Raw genomic sequence first — 23459 nt, 5'->3', positions numbered from 1 at the left:
CCCCACAGTGAAAACACTTTCCAAACCACATGGATTTTAGCTAGTGGTATGAAGAATCTGCTTTAGTCTCCCCCCCCCACCCGCCCAATCTCTGCCATTTGGCCAGGCAACATACTGGCCTTTGGGACCACACTCTGCTTAACTAGAGAGATCTAGCCCCAGTATCCTTCTGCCCCAAGTATTCCCTGCCATCAATTTTGACAACTTTAACGTGCTCCATATCTGGTGCTGCAGAGACTAATCTCACAAAACCAATATGATAGGTTCCAATTGCTTGGGGGATTTCTGGGTTGAGGACAGCAGAACTAACATGAGCTATTGGTTGCCTGCTTCCTCCTAGCACAGGGCATTTATTCCTCAAATACTCATTGGAATTACATTGATAGCACCTTTTGGGCTCTTCTGCTTTTACAGGATGTTTGGGACAAGGGTTAGAGGAATGTTTTTGGGGAGGTGAGCACTCGGCCTCCAGCCACCCTCCCTCTTGCTAGGGATCAAATGTGATCTTCCCTTTCCACCAGCTTTAAACACCTCTTTCTGTGGTTTGTTTTCAATAGATGCCTGGGTCTGTTCAAAGGCATCAGCAAGAGACGCCATCTCATCCACAGACGTGACATCTTTGTCCCATGTACACTGCTTCACGTCAGCCTTACACATGCCTAGGAAATGCTCTTGAGCAACAAGATCCAATGTTCCCTCAAAGCTTATAACACCTTTGCCGCTCACCCACTTTCTCATCAAATCTTTCGTTTTGTTCACATATTCCCTATTACTCATACGAATGTCCCTCTTAAGAGTCCTAAATTTAACTCTATATGTTTCAGGGGGAATCTGAAACCTTTGCAAAACAGTGTTTTTAAATTTACAGTAGTCTGAAGCATCCTCAATAGGCATTTCATTTAATACATTTAGAGCTTTACCAGTTAGTTTTGAAATCAGGGTAGGAACTCTCTTGGCATTAGGGATCTCATGCACTGCACACAACCTTTCAACGGTGCTCAGATATTCAGCAATATTGTCTGCCTCATTGTATGCAGGACATAAATGGTCCCAATTGTGGATTTTTGGTGTAATGGGAATTGCTGGGGCTGGTGGGTTCTGGTTCTGCTTCTCTAGCAGGTCCAGTTGGTGTGTTTGCTCTCTCTTTCTTCCTGCTCTCTTTCCCCCACTTCTTTATCTCCAGTTCTTTCAGTTCCAATAGTCTCTGGTGCTCCCTCTCCTTTTCTGCAATCTGCAGCTTAAAAAGCTCCAACTTCACAATCGCTTCACCGATTTCACTCATTTTCCTGATTTTCTGTCTCTACTTCCCTTTCCCAAAATAAGCAAGCAGAAAATAACAAACTGGTAGCCTCCCCCTGACTGTCCTTAGCCACCACACTTAAAATCCTTACAGCAGCATATGAAGTGCAAATTTTGCTCAGTACAAGCTGTGCATTTTACCCTGTCACACACCCTGCTTGCTGCGCCACTGTGATGGGATCCCTGAGGTGCAGCCTGGGACTGTTGTGCCCCTTTAACTCTCTCCAGCCTGGGGTGTCTCTCACAATGCCTTGCTAGTGACCAGCAGCAAACCCCTCCAGGTGCTGTGATCACTCAGCAAACCAGCATGTGGAGCCCCACACCCAGCTGGATTGCATGGATGCTCCCAGAGCCACTCATGAATCACACAGAGAAAGAGGCACCAGAGCCGGATCCCCCCAGCTCCCAGCACTGTACCCCAGGAATATACTGTCTTGCACTGCTCAAAATGTGCAGTGCAGATTTATTAATTGGTTCATCACTTCAACAATGGAAAGTGGATATACACTAGCCTTTGCAAACCTGAGCAGATTTGCCCCACACTTCATACAAACTCACTGGTAAAGATAAACAATTAAACATATTTATTGACTGTAAAAGGTAGCTTTTAAGTCATAGTAAGTGATAGGCAAAAAGTCAGAGTTAGTTACCAAAAGAAAAGAAAATATAAGCATGCAGTCTAAACTCTCGATCCTATTAGACTGGGCAACATCTAGCTTAAGCAGTTTTTCTCACCCCACTGGATATTGCAGTCCATAGTACACGGATTTCCTCCATGCAATCTGGGCCAGTCCCCTCAGTTGGAGTCTTCAGAGTGTCCTTGATGCTTGCAGCATAGGTGGGTGAAGGAGAAAGGCCCAGTGTGTCTGTTTTATACCCTCTGTCTGTTCATTCTGTCTGTTTTATACCCTCAGTTCATGTGCTTGGAAAACACAAATCCAGGCAGGTCTGGGGGTATTGCTGAGTCTCCAGGCAAGGTTGAGCAATTTCCCTGGTGTGGCCTCCTGCAGGTCAGTCATTGCATTGTAGCTCCCTTGCTAGACAATGGCTGTTGATGGGTTGTTTGAAACCCCACCCGGGTATTGATTACTTTCCTTGCTGTTGCCTCTGGGGAGCTAATATCTGGCTGATTCCCCAACTTACAGCATGTTTTAGTGACAACCATACAACACAATTCTCATAACTTCATGTGCATTAATGATACACATATATGGATAGAGAAATGACTTTCAGCAGATTATAACCTTTCCCCTGATACCTTACAAGTTCTGCTTTGTATGTAAGATCACGATTATATGAAAATGAGAAATATGGGGGTTACAGGACACTCCCCCATGATATAGAATGTCACAGATCCCCACTCCCGACCCTGTTCTTCCTTAGTTGTCCTCAGTTGAACCCTGGGTTCAGTGGCTCCTCCTGTAAGGTTTGGGGAGGGGCCTTTAGATTCAGACAGGCTTGTGCCCGCCTGCCACCTGGAATTCAGTAAGGCACAAGCGGCGTGCAATTGTTCCAGCCTGGCCTGGTTTTCCTGTGTGCTTATGCTGACGGTGCATGTGAGGGGGCTGGACGCTGCTTGTGGGGCAATGTGTGCAAGGCCAGAGGTGTGGAATGGACAGCACCCGGCTCACTCCAGTTTCGCAGCCAGGAGCAGCTGAGATCTGAACCTGCCCCATTAGGCCTGGCCCCGCATCCAACTCCAAACCTAGCTCCACATCCTGCCTTATGCCTGGCCCCATGACCTGCCCCATGCCCTCTGTGGTGCTATCCTCTCCCGGGGGCAGCACATGGTTATAGGCCCCTTTCTGGCTCCCAGCCTTCCTGCTAGGAGGCTGTGTAGTTGTAGTTGTTGCTGTTGCTGCTGCTGCCCCTGCTAACTGCCCCCTGCCCCCCTCCAGGTTGTGACCAGCGCCCTCCTGTCTCTCCATTTCCTCTTTGCCCGGAGGAACCAGTCGGCCGAGCAGTGGCGCAGCGACCAGCTCCTGAGCCTGATCAACAACTCTGCCACCATGCTGAGCCCAGCCAGCTCGGACGTTGTGAGTCTGGCCTTCCAGGGCCTGGGGGCCGTTACGGGGGGCCCTGAGCACAGAGCTCGGGGGGTGTTGCGCACAGGACACTGTACGATGGCTCTGCCCGCAGTCGGCTCGCCCAGCTGAGGGGATCCCAGGGGGCGGGGGCAGACCAGTAGTGTAGGGGCCAGTGTAGGGACTCCCAGCATGCATGGCAGTGGGGCTGCTCCGATCCCTGACTGTGTGGAGCCGAGGGCAGGCCGCCATGCCAGGGTGCCTCTTGGTGCCCGTGACGACAGGGCTGGGAGCCACCAGGTTGTGCTTGCCACAGCCAGGCCCTTGCCAAGATCCGGCCCAGGTAGCCATTCAGGTAGGACCTAGTGATCCCAAGTGCTTGGCCATGGGGGCGGGGCTGGGAGGGCAGAAGCTGGGCCAGCTCACAGGGCCGAGAAGAGAGTGAGGGTCGAGAGCCAGGACAGTGGCTCTGCCCCAGTGCCTGTTCCTGGTGGTGGGTGGCTGGGAAGGGCTGCAGAGAGCAACGCTGAGGAATGGCCGCTCTCTCCCCAGATGGCCTGCGAGTACCTGTCACTGGAGGTGATGGAGCGCTGGATACTGAGTGAGTCACGCCACACCTGGCGGGAAGGGCCCATCCCCATCTGCACCTACCCCTCCACCCACCCATCCGCATACGCACCCACCCCTCCCCATCCCATCCGCACCCATCTGCATACGCACCCATTCCCATACACACCCATCCCTCCCCATGCGCACCCACCCCTCCACCAACCCGTCCCCATACGCACCTATCCTCATATACTATACAGCCACCCCTCCCCGTCCCCATCCACAGCCACCCCCTGCATCCACATATGCATCGATCCCCATACGTACTCATCCCCATACACAGCCACTCCTCCCCATACGCAGCCATCCCTCCCCATCCCCATATGCACCCACTATCCCTCCACCAACCTATCCCCATACACACCCACCCCTCCCCATTCCCATATGCACCCATCCCTCCACCCACCCACACCCATCTGCATACGCACCCATCCTTCCCCATCCGCATATGCACCCATCACTCCCCAGACGTACCCATCTCTCCTGTTCCCCATGAGCACCTACCCCTCCACCCACCCATCCGCATACACACCTATCCCCATACACACTCATCATTCCACCCCACCCCTGCCCTGCCAATACACGCCCATCCCCCTTCCTGGGACACACCCATCCATATCTATCCATCCACCCACCTACCCACCAATCAGTAGAATCCAAGGGAAAGTCTCCACTGATATTAATGACAGGTTTCAGAGTAGCAGCCGTGTTAGTCTGTATTCACAAAAAGAAAAGGAGTACTTGTGGCACCTTAGAGACTAACAAATTTATTAGAGCATAAGCTTTCGTGAGCTACAGCTCACTTCATCGGATGCATTTGGTGGAAAAAACAGAGGGGAGATTGATATATACACACACAGAGAACATGAAACAATGGGTTTATCACACACACTGTAAGGAGAGTGATCACTTAAGATAAGCCATCACCAGCAGCAGGGGGGGGAAAGGAGGAAAACCTTTCATGGTGACAAGCAAGGTAGGCTAATTCCAGCAGTTAACAAGAATATCTGAGGAACAGTGGGAGGTGGGGTGGGCGGGAGAAATAACATGGGGAAATTTCTCCCCCCCCACCCCACCCCCCACTGTTCCTCATATATGGGGGGGAGAAATAACATGGGGAAATTTCTCCCTCCCACCCCACCCCCCACTGTTCCTCATATATTCTTGTGAAGTGAGCTGTAGCTCACGAAAGCTTATGCTCTAATAAATTTGTTAGTCTCTAAGGTGCCACAAGTACTCCTTTTCTTTTTGCGAATACAGACTAACATGGCTGCTACTCTGAAACATGGGGAAATAGTTTTACTTTGTGTAATGACTCATCCATTCCCAGTCTCTATTCAAGCCTAAGTTAATTGTATCCAGTTTGCAAATTAATTCCAATTCAGCAGTCTCTCGTTGGAGTCTGTTTTTGAAGCTTTTTTGTTGAAGGATAGCCACTCTCAGGTCTGTAATCGAGTGACCAGAGAGATTGAAGTGTTCTCCAACTGGTTTTTGAATGTTATAATTCTTGACGTCTGATTTGTGTCCATTCATTCTTTTACGTAGAGACTGTCCAGTTTGGCCAATGTACATGGCAGAGGGGCATTGCTGGCACATGATGGCATATATCACATTGGTAGATGCACAGGTGAACGAGCCTCTGATAGTGTGGCTGATGTGATTAGGCCCTATGATGGTATCCCCTGAATAGATATGTGGACAGAGTTGGCAACGGGGTTTGTTGCAAGGATAGGTTCCTGGGTTAGTGGTTCTGTTGTGTGGTGTGTGGTTGCTGGTGAGTATTTGCTTCAGATTGGGGGGCTGTCAGTAAGCAAGGACTGGCCTGTCTCCCAAGGTCTGTGAGAGTGATGGGTCATCCTTCAGGATAGGTTGTAGATCCTTGATCATGCGTTGGAGAGGTTTTAGTTGGGGGCTGAAGGTGATGGCTAGTGGCGTTCTGTTATTTTCTTTGTTGGGCCTGTCCTGTAGTAGGTGACTTCTGGGTACTCTTCTGGCTCTGTCAATCTGTTTCTTCACTTCTGCAGGTGGGTATTGTCTGATCCCACTGAGAGTTACCAAAAGAAACTACAGCATTTGATCAAGAAACTCCCTGAAAAAGCACAAGAACAAATCCGCACAGACACACCCCTAGAACCCCGACCTGGGGTATTCTATCTGCTACCCAAGATCCATAAACCTGGAAATCCTGGATACCCCATCATCTCAGGCATTGGCACCCTGACAGCAGGATTGTCTGGCTATGTAGACTCCCTCCTCAGGCTCTTCGTTACCAGCACTCCCAGCTATCTTCGAGACACCACTGACTTCCTGAGGAAACTACAATCCATTGGTGATTTTCCTAAAAACACCATCCTGGCCACTATGGATGTAGAAGCCTCTACACCAACATTCCATACAAAGATGGGCTACAAGCCGTCAGGAACAGTATCCCCGATACTGTCACGGCTAAACTGGTGGCTGAACTTTGTGACTTTGTCCTCACCCATAACTATTTCACATTTGGGGACAATGTATACCTTTAAATCAACGGCACTGCGATGGGTACCCGCATGGCCCCACAGTATGCCAACATTTTTATGGCTGACTTAGAACAACGCTTCCTCAGCTCTCATCCCCTAATGCCCCTACTCTACTTGCGCTACATTGTTGACATCTTCATCATCTGGACCCATGGAAAAGAAGCCCTTGAGGAATTCCACCATGATTTCAACAATTTCCATCCCACCATCAACCTCAGCCTGGACCAGTCCACACAAGAGATCCACTTCCTGGACATTACGGTGCTAATAAGCTGTGGTCACATAAACACCACCCTATATCGGAAACCTACTGACCGCTATTCCTACCTACATGCCTCTAGCTTTCATCCAGATCATACCACTCGATCCATTGTCTACAGCCAAGCTCTGTGATATAATTGCATTTGCTCCAACCCCTCAGACAGAGACAAACACCTACAAGATCTCTATCATGCATTCCTACAACTACAATACCCACCTGCTGAAGTGAAGAAACAGATTGACAGAGCCAGAAGAGTACCCAGAAGTCACCTACTACAGGACAGGCCCAACAAAGAAAACAACAGAACGCCACTAGCCATCACCTTCAGCCCCCAACTAAAACCTCTCCAACGCATCATCAAGGATCTACAACCTATCCTGAAGGACGACCCATCACTCTCACAGATCTTGGGAGACAGGCCAGTCCTTGCTTACTGACAGCCCCCCAATCTGAAGCAAATACTCACCAGCAACCACACACCACACAACAGAACCACTAACCCAGGAACCTATCCTTGCAACAAAGCCCATTGCCAACTCTGTCCACATATCTATTCAGGGGATACCATCATAGGGCCTAATCACATCAGCCACACTATCAGAGGCTCGTTCACCTGCGCATCTACCAATGTGATATATGCCATCATGTTATTAGTTATTGATTAGTGATCAATGGCTCCATGTCTAGTTGGCAGCCGGTGTCAAGTGGAGTGCCCCAGGGGTCGGTCCTGGGGCCCGTTTTGTTCAATATCTTCATAAATGATCTGGAGGATGGTGTGGATTGCACTCTCAGCAAATTTGTGGATGATACTAAACTGGGAGGAGTGGTAGATACGCTGGAGGGGAGGGATAGGATACAGAAGGACCTAGACAAATTGGAAGATTGGGCCAAAAGAAATCTAATGAGGTTCAATAAGGATAAGTGCAGGGTCCTGCACTTAGGATGGAAGAATCCAATGCACCGCTACAGACTAGGGACCGAATGGCTCGGCAGCAGTTCTGCGGAAAAGGACCTAGGGGTGACAGTGGACGAGAAGCTAGATATGAGTCAGCAGTGTGCCCTTGTTGCCAAGAAGGCCAATGGCATTTTGGGATGTATAAGTAGGGGCATAGCGAGCAGATCGAGGGACGTGATCGTTCCCCTCTATTCGACATTGGTGAGGCCTCATCTGGAGTACTGTGTCCAGTTTTGGGCCCCACACTACAAGAAGGATGTGGATAAATTGGAAAGAGTACAGCGAAGGGCAACAAAAATGATTAGGGGTCTAGAGCACATGACTTATGAGGAGAGGCTGAGGGAGCTGGGATTGTTTAGTCTGCAGAAGAGAAGAATGAGGGGGGATTTGATAGCTGCTTTCAACTACCTGAAAGGGGGTTTCAAAGAGGATGGCTCTAGACTGTTCTCAATGGTAGCAGATGACAGAACGAGGAGTAATGGTCTCAAGTTGCAATGGGGGAGGTTTAGATTGGATATTAGGAAAAACTTTTTCACTAAGAGGGTGGTGAAACACTGGAATGCGTTACCTAGGGAGGTGGTAGAATCTCCTTCCTTAGAGGTTTTTAAGGTCAGGCTTGACAAAGCCCTGGCTAGGATGATTTAACTGGGACTTGGTCCTGCTTTGAGCAGGGGGTTGGACTAGATGACCTTCTGGGGTCCCTTCCAACCCTGATATTCTATGATTCTATGATTCTATGTGCCAGCAATGCCCCTCTGCCATGTACATTGGCCAAACTGGACAGTCTCTACGTAAAAGAATGAATGGACACAAATCAGACGTCAAGAATTATAACATTCAAAAACCAGTTGGAGAACACTTCAATCTCTCTGGTCACTCGATTACAGACCTAAGAGTGGCTATCCTTCACCAAAAAACTTCAAAAACAGACTCCCGCGAGAGACTGCTGAATTGGAATTAATTTGCAAACTGGATACAATTAACTTAGGCTTGAATAGAGACTGGGAGTGGATGAGTCATTACACAAAGTAAAACTATTTCCCCATGTTATTTCTCCCCCCCACCCCACCCCCCACTGTTCCTCCGATATTCTTGTTAACTGCTGGAAATGGCCTACCTTGCTTGTCACCATGAAAGGTTTTCCTCCTTTCCCCCCCCTGCTGCTGGTGATGGCTTATCTTAAGTGATCACTCTCCTTACAGTGTGTATGATAAACCCATTGTTTCATGTTCTCTGTGTGTATATAAATCTCCCCTCTGTTTTTCCACCAAATGCATCCGATGAAGTGAGCTGTAGCTCACGAAAGCTTATGCTCTAATAAATTTGTTAGTCTCTAAGGTGCCACAAGTACTCCTTTTCTTTTTACTGATATTAATGGCCCCCCCACATCTGTCTAGGCGTCTCTCTCTCTCCTGGTGCTCATGCCCTCCCCAGTGGCTCACAGGCTGGTGCTTTCTGCCCCCTTCACAATACAAGGCCGCCCAGTGTGGTGGGCAGGCAGTTGGCAAGGAAGGGTTAACACTCACCGCATCACCAGCCTGGTCCTGGGGGATCAGGCAGGTCCCACCTCTCTGAAAGTCACAAGCACCAGAGACCAGAGAGAGCACAGCACAGCCAGGAGCCCAGTCTGGGATCTCAGCCCAGCCAGGTGCCCGGTCCTAGAGCCCGGCCCATTACCTCATACTAGGAGCCCCAACCTGGGGCCTCAGTCCTGGGGATCACTGCCCCGTTTGGCCCAGCAGTTCCCGCGTCTGCTGACCTCTGGATGCTTGGCAGTGCCTGCTTGCCCCCTAGTGATGGGAGGGGTCAGGATGGAGAGTTGGGGTTGGTGGCTCCTCTGTGCCTCTTGCGCCCCTGACATCCCCCCGCTGCGTCCCTTCTCCTTCTTCTGTACCCTTGTGCCCTTCACCCCGCCAACTCCTCCCCATGCCCTGCCACCTACTATATCCCTGCCATGCCCCACCCCAGGGTCCTCGCCCTCTGCCACCCCAGCCCCTGTGCCCCCTGCCGCCCCACCCCGTGTTCCTCACCTCCCTGCTGTGCCCTTGACCCCTCCTCCCCCTGCCTTTCCACCTACTGTATCCCTGCCATGCCCCACCCCAGGGCCCTCGCCCTCTGCCACCCCAGCCCCTGTGCCCCCTGCTGCCCCACCCCCTTTGTTCCTCTCCTCCCTGCCGTGCCCCTGACCCCTCCCCTCTGCCACCCCAGCCCCTGTGCCTCCTGCCGCCCCACCCCCTGTGTTCCTCACCTCCCTGCCGTGCCCCTGACCCGTCCCCTCTGCCCCTCCCTGCAGTCGGCTTCCTCCTGTGCCATGGCTGCCTGAGCTCGAGCCCGCCGTGCCTGGAGCTGTGGAAGCTGGGCCTGCAGGGCTCGCTCTACATCAGCCTCATCCGCGACGACGCCCTGCAGATCCACAAGGTCGCTGAGGAGTTCTTCGGCAGTCTGAAAGGGTAACAGGGTGCTGGGGGGGATGCTGATGGGGGGGGCTGGCATGGGCATGGAGGGGGGTTGAAGGGGAAAGGCAGGTGGGAGGTGGAAGGCAGGTGGCGGGGCAGGGAGGCGGAGGGCAGGGGCAGCTGGTGGGGGTGGGTGGCTGGTGGATGTTGGAGGGGGATCCCCACCAGACCCAGGGGAAGAGCAGGGAGGGCCCAAAGTGACTAGTACAGAGTCCTGGATCCCAGGATCGGTGCCACACCCCAGCTTTGGGACAGGCCCTTGGAGGGACCCCTTTGATGTGCCAGACCCCCAGGGGATCTCACTTCCTCCAGGGCAGCCGTGGGGCCTCTCAGCCTCCTGAGACTGACCCTCGGGGCTCCAACCTCCTGACCCAAGCCGAGAGCTCTGCTCAGCCACTCCACCTGAGTCAGGCTCCTGGTGCAGCCGGGTCCCCTCCTCAAGGCTGGACACTCGTCCCCCAGCCCAGCTGTGTCCCCTGGAGCCCAGCACTGGAGTCCTCAGCAGAGCGACCCAAAGAGGAAAGCACAGGCCGACCTGACCAGCCCAGGGCCTCAGGGAGCCCCTTTTTCAGGCCTCATGTCTCCCTCTCTGACTTCCTCAGCTCCCAGGGGCTGGGGGTTTCTTCCAGCAGCCAACACTCAGGCACCCACCTCCCCCTGCCCAGGCAGGTGGGGCATTCTCCTCCCACTGGGTGCTGGGCACGAGGTGTGACCGTCCTGGCGACTGGGTTTTCCATTGAGATGGGTCAGCCTCAGCCAGACTTTTAGTGACCTATTCAGGATCAGTTAGCCAGCCGAGCCTTCCCCCACCCCCTGCCCCATCTCTTAACCAGCCCTGAGTGCAAACTTAACCCTTGTCCCCCTCACTGGATAGCAATGCACACTCTGGAGGAAACTGAGGCATAGATTCATAGATTCATAGATACTAAGGTCAGAAGGGACCATTCTGATCATCTAGTCCGACCTCCTGCACAGCGCAGGCCACAGAATCTGACCCACCCACTCCTATGAAAAACCTCACCTATGTCTGAGCTATTGAAGTCCTTAAATCATGGTTTAAAGACTTCAAGGAGCAGAGAAGCCTCCCTCAAGTCAACCATGCCCCATGCTACAGAGGAAGGCGAAAAACCTCCAGGGCCTCTCCAATCTGCCCTGGAGGAAAATTCCTTCCCAACCCCAAATATGGCGATCGGCTAAACCCTGAGCATATGGGCAAGATTCACCAGCCAGATACTACAGAACATTCTTTCCTGGGTAACTCAGATCCCATCCATCTAATATCCCATCTCAGGGGATTTGGCCTATTTACCCTGAATATTTAAAGATCAATTACTTACCAAAATCCCATTATCCCATCATACCATCTCCTCCATAAACTTATCAAGTAGAATCTTAAAACCAAATAGATCTTTTGCCCCCACTGCTTCCCTTGGAAGGCTATTCCAAAACTTCACTCCTCTGATGGTTAAAAACCTTTGTCTGATTTCAAGTCTAAACTTCCTGGCATGCACAGGTGTCATAAAAATATTACAGAAAATTCCCACTTTGTCACATGCAGCGAAGCCTGTGCTGGAGTCCAGTGGGTCAGGGATGGGAGGGGGCTGAGCTGCGCTGGCGGCTGTGCCGGGGCTCTGCTTCGGGGGGCTGCGCTGGGGGTTGTGCCAGGGCTCAGGGCTGGCTGGGGGCTGCCCTGGCGATCAGCACTCACTCTCGCCCTCTCCGCAGGTACGGGAAGCGGGTGGCTGATGTCAAGGAGTGCAAGGAGCACGCTGTGGCGCACAGGTACAGACTGTCTCGGCCTCGAGCCCTCCCATCCCCATACACACGTGGGTCCTGGGCCATCCACAGGGACGGGGTTTAGTACCTGTGACAGGGAGGTCCCCTTGGCATTGGCCAGTGCCCATTGCAGTATGGGCAGGACAGGCATCCAACACGCCTCTGCTAACACACGGCACCTTGTGCTGCTCCAGTCCTGCTCCACTGCCCTATCAGTGCCCTCAGTCCTGCCCTGCAGCCCCTGCTATCCCACTCCTGGGCTCCCCCACAGCTCTGACAGTGCCCCTAGTCCTGTCCCACGGCCCCTGCTATCCCGCCCCTGGGCTCCTCCACAGCTCTGACAGTGCCCCTTGTCCCACCCCGCGGCCCCTGCTATCCCACCCCTGGGCTCCCCCACAGCTCTGACAGTGCCCCTAGTCCTGCCCCGCGGCCCCTGCTATTCCACCCCGGGCTCCCCCACAGCTCTGACAGTGCCCCTAGTCCTGCCCCGTGGCCCCTGCCCCTCCCACCACCCTACTGGTGCCCCCAGTCCCCGCCCCATGGCCCCTGCTATCCCAGCCCTGGGCTCCCCCCAGCTCTGACAGTGCCCCCAGTCCCACCCCACGGCCCCTGCTATCCCAGCCCTGGGCTCCCCTGCACAGTCCCTGCTGTTTGGGGTCCTTGCTGTGGCACACTGGTTTCAGGGATGAGAGATATTTGCCCACCGTAACTCCCCTGATGCGGCTGCCCCACACAACCTCCCTGCATGACTGTGGGTTGACACTGGACTTGCCCTTTTGTAGCTGCATTCATGGTGGAGTGAGCAGCCTTGGACTCCCTGGTCCTGGGCCGAGCTGTGGGGTGGGCATGGGACCGGGGTCGGGGTGGGCAGCGCAGTGTCCAGTGCAATCACCTGCTCCCCTCTTGCACAGTGGCCAGTTGCACCGGAACCGGCGGGCTTTCCTACGCAACGCGGTGCGGGAGCTGGAGGCGCTGCTGACCGACCAGCCTGGGCTGCTGGGCCCCAAGGTAAGGGGGCGGGGCAGGGCTGGAACTGGGAAGGGGAGTGAGTTTGTGTGTGTGTGTGTGTGTGCATGTGTGTGAACATGTATGGTCACTGTGGTACCATGTGTTTTTATTCCAGTGTCCGTCCACCCCACATCCTGCCTGTCTCACTGACAGGGAGTGCTCCAGTGTCTTCCCTGCAGTCCCAGGTCTGGGGGACTAGGGGTCTCGCCCAATGATCAGACCTTGCAGCGCTCCTCCAGTTCCAGCAGTCCCAGGCCGCTGGCGAGTCTCCCCCTGTGACGGGGACAGAGCACACAGTGTGCTCCCTCTCATCTCTTGTTCAGTCCCAGTCAGTGTCTGAACCCTCGGCCCTCAGCCGAGACCTCCCCTGCGATTCCTTTGTCTTGGGTAGGCTCAAGGGTGCATCCTCCTGGACAGGAAGGCGAGCGGGCTCAGCCCTGGGCTGTCCCTGGCCCTGGGACAGGTTTCCCCTCCTCGAGTTTGGAGCCTAACAGCCCACAGGTCCCATAGCTCTGACATTGTTTTCCCGTACCAAGGTCTGGCAATCCCAGGACAATCAGCTAGTTCTTAGCTCTCGGCAGAGCCCCCCCTCGCCCCTCTTCAGTGTCATAGGGAGGAAATGGTCAGACACAGACATAATCTAACCGCCAGGGCACATGTGGGCCGGGGCCATGCCGTGAGGTTTGTTTCCTTTCCATTGCCCCTGTGAAGTGATTCCCTGCATCCCAGGTAGCCCTGAACGACCCCTCTCCCCCTGGCTGCCCGTGGGGGGGTGGGGGTATTTGGCTCTGACGGCCCCTCCCCCGTTTGCTGTCTGGTTTGCGGTGGTGCCTGTGAGGTGCCCGGCATGCAGCCAGGCCAGAGCTGTCCCTGCCTGGAGCTGACCCCACCGATCTCTGCCCTGCCAGGCTCTCTGCGTCTTCATGGCACTCTCCTTGTGCCGTGACGAGATGAACTGGCTGGTGCGTCATGCTGAGCATGTCACCAAGACCAAGACCCCTGAGGACTACGCTGACAGGTCAGGGTAGGGCCAGTCTTGTGGGGGGGTGGGGTGGGCACTGCAGGGATGGGGTCTAGACTGTCCTGGCCAAGGGGGGATGTCCCAAGGTGAGGTCTGGTTGTTGGGGGCAGGGGTACAGGCTTTGGGGTGGTCTGGATCTTGGGGGTGGGTCTGGTTCTGGGGGTGACAGGCCCTGGGGAGTCTGACTGTCCGGGGCAGGCCAGTCCCTGGGTGGGTCTGGCTATCGGGGCTGGGGGGCTCTGAGGGAGTCTGGCTCTGTTGCAGGGGGACAGGCATTGAGGGGTCTGGCCCTGTGTGTAGGGGAATTGGTGAGGGCTGGCTCTGTGCGGGGAGAGGGGGTTGACCTATTGCGGGTCTGGCGTGGAGAGGGGGAGGCACTGGGCAGGTCTGGCTCTGGGGAGGGGAGGCAGTGTGGAGGGGTCTGGCTCCTGGGGGGACAGGCCCATGGTGGGTCTGGCTCTGTGAGGGGTAGGCATGGGTCGGGGGGCTGGCTCTTGGAGGGGACAGGCCCTGGAAGGGGTCTGGCTCTCGGGGGTGGGGGACAGACACTGTTTGCTGTGAGACATGGGAGGCCGTGTGGGCCCCATGCTGAGTGGGGTGTGCTGGACCCATGGGCCCTCTGGAAAGAGGAGAAGGTCGGGGTCTCCATTCAGGGCCCCACAGTGTGGGGGCATTGGTTTGGGGGTAGAAAATGGAACCAAGAGACATGGCAGCAATTTGTTGCTCCGGTGACCATCCTGGGCCCAATTCAGCCAGGAGCGCGTGTGTGTCATCCCCCAGCGCAGGAGTGCAAAGGGGGCGTGGATGCTGCAAGGCCCAAGTGGCACTCGCTGAGGGGACGCGGGCCGAGAGTGAGTGAGGGGAAATGACCCCTGCAGGGAAGGGGAGTTGTCGTGGATCCTGCCCTGGGGATTGGGGAGTCGGCAGCCCCAGCACCGCAGGCCAGACTCATGCCAGGAGAGCTAAAGCAGTGCCCCGTAGCATTGGAAAATACTCTAGCGAAACACTGCAGGAGCTCCGTGGATTATCTTCACAAAGAGCAGGTCATAGTCCATAGTACTTGCGGCCAGGGAAACTGAAAATGGTGCATGGAGACGCTTCAGTTTAGCAGACAAATGTTTGATGTGCTCCAGCGGCTGGTAGCTGAAGATAGACACATTTAGGCTGGAAATAATTAAATCATTGGAACAGATTACCCACGGGTGTGGGGGGTTCTCCGCCACCGGCAGTTTCAAAAAGATCTGCTCGAGTTTGAACAGGAATGAACTGGGGGAAGTCCTGTGGCCTGCACTATGCAGGAGCCCAGACTCAGTGGTCAGAGGGGTCCCTTCTGGACATGGAATCTAGAGGGGAAAGTGACGTGCGCTTGGCTGGTGGGTTGGTCAGCACTTGTCTGGACATCTGTGTGGGGGCGTGGCAGGAGTCCCATGGCACCATAACAGGCACAGGGCTGCCCTGGGATACCCCGTTTCCAGGATACCCTGAAGCTGTCAGATTCGGATCCAGCCCTGCCCATCCCCAGGTGAGGCGATACGAGGGGAGGGTTGTACTCCCCAGTGACTCTTGTCTGCAGGAACCCAGGCAGCTCTGTCTCCCTCAGAGGAGCCTGACCCAGCCCCATGTCACCCCTGCAGTCACATCGCTGAGCTGCTCTTCCTCATGGAGCAGCTGCGTACCCTGGTGTACAGGCACAGCACCGTGATCCAGCGCTACCACATCCAGTACCTGGCTCGCTTCGACGCCCTGCTGCTCAGCGATATCATCCAGGTACACCGAGGGGAAGGGCTCTGAGATCCATGCAGCCAGGACTCCAGCAGTGAGGCATGCAACCCTGGGAGGGGAAAGTTCTCTGGGGCGTGGGAGCCCTGCAGTAGCCAGCCCCATCTCTGGGCATCACCATGGGCTCTCCACACCCTGGAATGCGACTGCCCAGCTGCCTCCAAGAAGCCCCCCTAAGCTGTGCCCATCACTTTCAGAATCTGACCGTCTGCCCTGAGGAGGAGTCCATCATCATGTCGTCCTTTGTCAGCACCCTGTCGTCTCTCACCCTGAAACAAGGTATGCAGGTGCCCCCACTGCTCCCTGCTGTGCCCGGAGCAGCAGGTCCCCCTGGGGGGTGTTCAGGCCCCAGGCCACAGCTCCAGCCCACAACTAAAGAACAACCATCCTGGGTCAGACCAGGTCATGTAGCCCAGTATCCTGCCTTCTGACAATGTCCAATGCCAGGTGCCCCAGAGGAAATGTACAGAACAGGTAATCATCAGGTGATCCATCCCCTGTCACCCATTCCCAGCTTCTGACACACAGAGGCTAGGGATACCATCCATGCCCATCCTGGCTAATAGCTACTGATGGACCTATCTTCCATGTACTTATCTAGTTCTTTTTTGAATCCTGTTATAGTCTTGGTCTTCACAACATCCTCCGGCAAAGGGTTCCACAGGTTGACTGTGCGTTGTGTGAAGAAATACTTCCTTTTGTTTGTTTTAAACCTGCTGCCTAGTAATTTAATTTGGTGTCCCCTAGTTCTTGTGTCATGAGAAGGAGTAAATAACACTTCCTTATTTATTTTCTCCACATCAGTCATGATTTTATAGACCTCTATCATATCCCCCCTTAGTCATCTCTTTTCCAAGCTGAAAAGTCCAAGTCTTATTAATCACTCCTCATATGGAAGCTGTTCCATACCCCTAATAATTTTTGTTGCACTTTTCTGTACTCTTTCCAATTCCAATATATCTTTTTTGAGATGGGACGACCATATCTGCAGGTGGTATTCAGGGTGTGGGCGTACCACGGATTTTTATAGAGGCAACATGCTTTTTTCAGTTTTATTATCTGTCCCTTTCCTAATGATTCCCAACATTCTGTTTGCTTTTTTGGCTGCCGCTGGCGCTGCGCATTGAGTGGATGTGACAGGGCAGTACGCTGCAGCCAACCAGGACCAGTGGCCAGGACCAGCCTGTCACGGCGTCCCCAGGCCATGCTCTGGACCTGCTCCCTACGCAGCCAGGCAGGACTCTGGGGAGCCTCCTCTCTGGGAGCAGCCTGTCTGCAGGGCAAACAGCTCACCCGGCCTCCACCTTCCTGTGTCTGACCTTGGATCATTCAGCATCCTCTGCCCCTCCATGCGCTTCCCAAAGCGAGTCCGCCCAGGTGGGGCTCCTGGGGAAGCCAGAGGGTCCTGCACCCCAATTCCGCAGTCAGATGTGACTCTTAGCCAGCCAGTAAAACAGAGGTTTATTAGATGACAGGAACACGGTCTAAAACAGCTTGTAGGTACAGAGAACAGGATCCCTCAGCCGGGTCCATTTGGGGGGCAGTGAGCCAGACAATCACGTTTGCACTTCACTCCATATCACCAGCCAGGGCCAAACTGACTCACTCTCCAACCCCTCCTCCTCTGGGCTTTGTCCCTTTCCCAGGCCAGGAGGTCACCTGATTCCTTTGTTCTCCAACACCTTTAGCTATCGCCTTTCAGGGGGGAAGGGCCCAGGCCATCAGTTGCCAGGAGACAGAGTGTCGGCCATTTATGTACACTAGCCCTTTGCTCTATAACAATTGCACCCCCTTATTCCATCACCTAGAGACTTAAGAAATGCATAGGGGAAACTGAGGCACCCCTTCAGTATTCAGAGAGAACATTAAGAACAGTCCCACTTTGTCACACAGCCACCCTAGAGAAGGGAGCAGCCCTGCCAGCTGGGCTCTCCTGCACCATGCAAGCAGCCCCATGCACAGGTGCACTGAGTCAGGTAGCTTTGCAGCCCCAAGGCCCTGTCTCTGCCCCTGCTGCTATGGGCAAGAAGACAGAAAGTAGGGTTGCCAATTTTGGTTGGATGCATTCCTGGGGATTTCATCACATGACGTAATCTTTAATTAAAGGTTAATCTTTTATTCCTGGAGACTACAGACCAATCCTGGAGGGTTGGCAACTCTAGCACAGAGGGGAGAGCCCCCAGCCCATGCGGCTACTGCCAGCTCTCTAATGCTGCTTCTCTTTCCTGCAGTTGACAAAAAGGAGAAGTTTGACTTTTCAGGGCTTCGCCTGGACTGGTTCCGGCTGCAGGTAACTCCCTCCCCATAAATTTGCATCCCCTTAGGGCATCTCCCAGGGCGCACACACCCCACCCAGCCCCCTGCCAGGCCCGCACCAGCAACACCTCCCCTCCCCTCCCCTCCCCTCCCCTGCTCAGCCCCCTGACAGGCAGCAACTGGCAACCCGTGACCTCCCGCACCCAGCCTGCACCCCGAACCCCCTCCTGCTCCCCAACCCCCTGCCCCAGTCCCCTCCCATACCCAAACTCCCTCCTAGAGCCTGCACCCCCTCCTGCACCCGAAACACCTGCCTGAGGCTCAGCCCAGAGCTCCCTCCCACACTCTGAACCCCTCAATCCCACCCTCCAGCCCAGAGCCCACACAGAGTCCCACACCCCAACCCCCTTCTCCAGCCTGGTGAAAGTGAGTGAGGATGAGGGAGAGTGAGCAATGGTGGAGTGAGTGGGGGTGTGGCCTCAGAGAAGGGGCGCAGCAAGGGCATTTGGGTTTGTGTGAGTAGACAGTTGGCAACCCTACCCCTTGCCACACCCACATCAGTTCTGCTCCATTTCTGTTCACTAACTAGGGCCAGGGCCTGACTCTGGGCTCCCCTGCCCTGGGAGCTCTCCCTGCCCAGCCACAGGCCCATGGGAAAGGCAACAGGGAGCGGAAGCTGGCGGGGCTTGACCTTGGAGCCAGCAGCACCAAGCGCACAGCGCCCTGTCCTGGCAGCTAACAGAGTCACTCTGCTCGACTTGGGGGGCCGCAGGGCTGATGGTGGGGGAGGGGTGATGTGGCTGCCCTGAACCCTGGAGCTGGGCTCTTTTTCACCCACTTCTCTGCCCCCCATCGCCCCTCAGGCTTACACCAGTGTGGCCAAGGCCCCCATGCAGCTGTGTGAGAGCCCGGACGTGGGCCGTGTGATGAACCTCATCATGTTCCACTCCAAGATGCTGGACTCACTGGAGGAGCTGGTAGTGGAGACGTCGGATCTGTCGGCCTTCTGGTGTGTATGCACAGCACCTGTCGTGGGCAGGCCAGCACCGGGCAGAGCCCTGGGGCCGGTGCTGGCCCTGCCTCAACCCCATCAGTGCCTCAGTTTCCCCATCACACCATGTTTTGCGGGAGAGGATCTGCTGCCCTCGGAGCCGTGGTGTGAGGCTTGTTTGCTGACGTTTCTGTGCAGGGGTCACTCTGGGAGCCCTGGACAGTCAGATGGTGGGTGGGGAGAGTTGGTGCAGCTAGCCGAACAGTGTTGCTAAGGCCTGGCTTCTGGTCCTGGGCTCGGCCTATTCAGACCCACAGCCCTCCCATAGGGAACCACACACACACGTGTGCACATGGCATCACGCAGGTGGAACCTGCCTCTGATCCAGAGTCTGAGGGACAGAGATGGCAGCTGCAGAGGGCACAGCAGCCAGTGGGATCCAGGTCCCTGAGCGGGATGTGAAGGGGCTGGGGTGGTGTTGCTCACACAGAGTCAGACACGCACATACAAACACGGAACCACATGCACCTGGAATCACACACATACACACAAACACGGAATCACAAACATACACACACAAATACGGAATCACATTCACATGGAATCACACAAACACAGAATCACATTCACATGGAATCAAACACAAACAAACACGGAATCACACGCACACACCTACATGGAAAGACACGTGTGTGTGCACACAGATTTGCAGGCAGACTCTCTCTGCCCCACCTGCGCTGATGTGTCCTTCTACCCGACAGTTTCTACATCCGCCCCTTTGAGAAGCTGTTTGCTCTGACCATGGAGGAGCCGGCCATGCTGCGCTTCACCATCGCCTTCCCGCTCATCTGCAGACACTTTGCCCACTGCACCCACCCCATGTGCCCAGAGGAGGTGCGTGCCACTGTTGCTGGGGGCATGCGCGGTAATGCATTCGTGGGGCACATGGGGGGCAATATAAAAGGGAAGAGAACCCCCTGTGGGAGGGCTGGGGGGCATGCATGATGATGCATATGGGGAGAACTTGAGGGGAGGAGGGGAGATGTGTGGGTGAGGAGCAGGCGGGGGACACACAAGACAATGCATGGGAGGAGGGGCAGGGGTGCCAACTGCCTCCCCCATGGGGTAAGAAGCTCAGTGGCTGGCATTTGAGATCCATGGCTGGAAGGTGCCAAGTGTGGGAGGCATAGCCGTGAGCCGTCCCTGGCCTCTCTACAGTATCCCCACCTGAAGAGCTGCAGTCTGGCTCTGTGCAACAACTTCCTAGAGGAGATCGCCAAGCAGGCTGCCAACTGCATCATGGATGCGTGTGCCGAGCAGCGCAAGCTCAGTGAGCAGGTGAGGGGGGCTGCATGGTGCTGGGGGGCCCCAGGGGGCTCTGCCAGACTGGGGGCACCTCTGTGAGCAGGTGAGGGGGGCGGCAAGGTGCTGGGGGGTGCCCGGGGGCTCTGCCAGACTGGGGGCCCCTCTGTGAGCAGGTGAGGGGAGTGGCATGGCACTGGGGGGTGCCCGGGGGATCTGCCAGACTGGGGGCACCTCTGTGAGCAGGTGAGGGGAGCGGCACGGTGCTGGAGGGTGCCCGTGGGCTCTGCCAGACTGGGGGCCCCTCTGTGAGCAGGTGAGGGGGGCGGCACGGTGCTGGGGCATCCCAGAGGGATCTGCCAGACTGGGGGCCCCTCTGTGAGCAGGTGGGGATGCGGCATAGTGCTGAGGGGTGCCCGGGGGATCTGCCAGTCTGGGGGCCTCTCTCTGAACAGGTGAGGGGGGCGGCATAGTGCTGGGGGGTTCCAGGGGAGCTTCCCCCTGGGGGCATGGATCACCTCTATGAGCAAGTGAGGGGCATGGCACGGTGCTGGTGGGTGCCCGGGGGAGCTTCCACCCAGGGGGCAGTGCCAGGAGCAGCTGCCAGCCTGGGGGCCCCTCTGCGAGCAGGTGGGGGGCACGGCACAGTGCTGGGGGCCCCGGGGAAGCTGCCAGTATGGAGGCCCCTCTGGGAGCAGGTGAGGGGCGTGGCATGGTGCTGGGGGGTGCCCAGGGCAGCTGCCAGCATGGGGGCACCTCTGCAAGTTGTTGAGGGGCACGGCATGGTGCTGGGGGGTGCCAGGGGAGCTGCCAGACTGGGGGCACATCAGTGAGCAATGGGGGGTTCTGGGGCATGACATGTCACTGGGTGGGCTGCGTGGGTGAGCTTCCATCCTGGGGTTCAGCAGGCAGGCGAGTGGCACAGGGTGTGGCATGGTCCTGGGTGGGGTATCTGGTTGAGGCGCCAGTCTGGGGCACCTGAACACACAGCAGCAGTCACATGTATCAGGTTTGCTCATCATCCGGGCACACTGACTGAGGGCTGTGGCCGGCCCTCCACAGGCTGCTCTCCAGGATGGGAAACCCCTGCAGGGCTGCTTGGTGCTGGGGGCTCTGGAGATGGCCATGGTTGGAGTCATGTAGCCTTGTCAGGGAACCAAATGGCCAGTGACTGCAGCTTGCTGAGCCCTGGTGGCGGTCGGGGGTGGGCAACAGCATGGCCAGCGGCTCTGTGGCAAGGAGAGCCAGATGCCAGGCAGGTGGGATTCACCCTGGGCACAGCCGTGCTGTCACAGTCAGAGGTGTGTCCTACACCAGGACTGGGGCATGGTGGGAGGGGACCCTATGTGCATCCAGGGGGCTGCCAAGTCCTGGCCCGCCAAGCTCCCAGCCCCTCCCTCACTCAGTGCCCCTGTCTCAATTTCCTGGGAAGCTGCTGCCCAAACACTGCGCCTCCACCATCAGCAAGGCACGGAACAAGAAGGCCCACAAGCAGCCCCCCAAGAAGGGGGAGCCGGAGCGGGACAAACCGGGGGCCGAGAGCCAGAGGAAGGATCGGATTGTGGTGACCAAGTAAGCCCACAGCACGGGGGGCTCCCAAGGGGCATTAGAGCTGCTGGGGGGCCCCATTCAGAGGACTCCTTCCCCTGTGCCTCAGATGGCTGGGGGTACGGGGCAGTGGGGGAACAGGTTCTGGGTCCCCAGAGGGGCTGATGGCTCAGATCCGGGAAGCGACACTGGTACCTGGCCCTTCAAAAGCACTCCCAGCCTGCCCACTGCCCAAGATACACTTGGTTCATTGGACTGCCCATCGCCTCTTGGAGCGCAGGTGGCAGTGAACCCAGGTGTCTGGGCTGCCCATTGCTCCTCAGAGCGGAGGGGGTGGAGAACCCAGGCATCCGGGCTGCTCATCGCTGCTCGGAGCAGAGGTGGGGTGAACCCAGGCATCCAGGCTGCCTGTTGCTCCTCGGAGCGGAGGTGGGGTGAACCCAAGTGTCTGGACTGCCTGTCGTCCCTCAGAGCATAGGGGATGGTGAACCCAGGCGTCCGGGCTGCCCACTTTCCCATTCATTTGAATGATCCCACCGCATTTGGGGTCTGGGCACTAGGGTGCGTTGGGCTGATAAGTGTGGGGAAGGGTCCTGGGCCCGGGCCCCAGAGCCATTTGCGGTGAGCGGTGACTGTGCTGGTGTCTCTGCCCCCAGCATGGACAAGCTGCACCAGATGCTGAGCGAGCTCTCCCTGAGCATCAACCACGTCCCCAACTTCACCGTGTTTGAGCACGTGGTCACGCCTGCCGAGTACCTCAGCAGCCACCTGGAGACACGGCTCAACAGGTACGTGGGCCCCGTGGCTGACTGGCTGAGCGTTGCATGTCCCTGCCCATGGCCCTCAGGCAGACAGGTGGGGAGGGGGATGTGGCGTGATCCTGCCCATGGCCCTTAGGCAGGGGAGACTGAGTTGGCTATTGGTGCTGTTACATCCACAAGCCCCAGCCAGCTTCTGAGCTGAGTTATGCTGGGAGATGCCCATTTGGAGGGAACACGGAAGGGGGCTGGGTGCTTTCAGGGGGGAGGTGGTGGGGGTCTGTGCTGGGCCCCCTCTGAGCCCCCCATCCCCTTACAGATCCTTTGTGTGGATGGTCAACTACAACGAGGCTACGCAGGAGATTGCACGGCCCTCTGAGGTGCTGGCCGGCCTGCGCTCCTACATCACTTTCATCCAGTCACTGGGGCAGTTCACGTGTGTGGACGCCAGCCGCATCATCCGCAACGTCCTGCTTCAGCAGACACAGCCCCTGGACTCCAGCGGGGAGCAGACCCTCACCACCATCTACACCAACTGGTGGGTGCCTGGGCTGGGGGCAGCTTGGCCTGGACTACGGGGCAGGAGAGAGCCCTGAGTACCCCTGAGCCATGGGGCGGGAGAGCCTGTGAGATGCCTGGAGGAATGGGGAAAGTGGGAAAAGCTGATCTATGAGGAGAGGTTGAAAGTCTTGGGCATGTCAAGTGTAGAGCAGAGAAGGCCAAAGGGGGACTTGACAACAGTCTTCAGCTACGGTCAGGGCTGTTCTGAATAAGGCCGATGCCCAGTTGGTTTCCATGTGCATTGATGAGACATGAAGGAATCCTGTTTGCAGCCAGGGACATCTTGGTTAGATAGTGGGAAAAGCTTCCTGACTCTTGGGGTCGCTGGGCTCTGG

At 56.0% G+C, this 23459-nt stretch overlaps 2 protein-coding genes across 3 annotated transcripts in view; one reads left to right on the top strand and one right to left on the bottom strand.

The window, feature by feature from the left end:
• Positions 1–2082, bottom strand: part of LOC119845976 (protein D7-like) — a 38641-nt gene extending 36559 nt beyond the window's left edge. The window contains exon 1 of the mRNA XM_043506801.1: positions 2035–2082. The gene's annotated coding sequence lies outside the window, so the exon portion shown is untranslated. The remainder of the gene's footprint in view (positions 1–2034) is intronic.
• The window catches only part of NCKAP1L (NCK associated protein 1 like), a 70887-nt gene that overhangs the window by 15237 nt on the left and 32191 nt on the right, over positions 1–23459 (top strand). For both annotated transcript variants that reach the window (XM_038378851.2, XM_043506800.1), the window contains exons 7-21: positions 3198–3335; positions 3876–3924; positions 9962–10118; positions 11850–11906; positions 12812–12908; positions 13817–13926; positions 15564–15696; positions 15906–15987; positions 17940–17998; positions 18828–18973; positions 19717–19849; positions 20174–20293; positions 21690–21829; positions 22462–22593; positions 22883–23101. In XM_038378851.2, coding sequence (XP_038234779.1) covers positions 3198–3335; positions 3876–3924; positions 9962–10118; positions 11850–11906; positions 12812–12908; positions 13817–13926; positions 15564–15696; positions 15906–15987; positions 17940–17998; positions 18828–18973; positions 19717–19849; positions 20174–20293; positions 21690–21829; positions 22462–22593; positions 22883–23101 — 1772 coding nt within the window. The remainder of the gene's footprint in view (positions 1–3197; positions 3336–3875; positions 3925–9961; positions 10119–11849; positions 11907–12811; positions 12909–13816; positions 13927–15563; positions 15697–15905; positions 15988–17939; positions 17999–18827; positions 18974–19716; positions 19850–20173; positions 20294–21689; positions 21830–22461; positions 22594–22882; positions 23102–23459) is intronic.

Source organism: Dermochelys coriacea, chromosome 20 (genome assembly GCF_009764565.3).
Source record: "Dermochelys coriacea isolate rDerCor1 chromosome 20, rDerCor1.pri.v4, whole genome shotgun sequence".
NCBI classification, from domain to species: domain Eukaryota; kingdom Metazoa; phylum Chordata; order Testudines; family Dermochelyidae; genus Dermochelys; species Dermochelys coriacea.
Note: the sequence above shows the minus strand (reverse complement) of the source record. Positions and strands in the feature narration are given on the sequence as shown.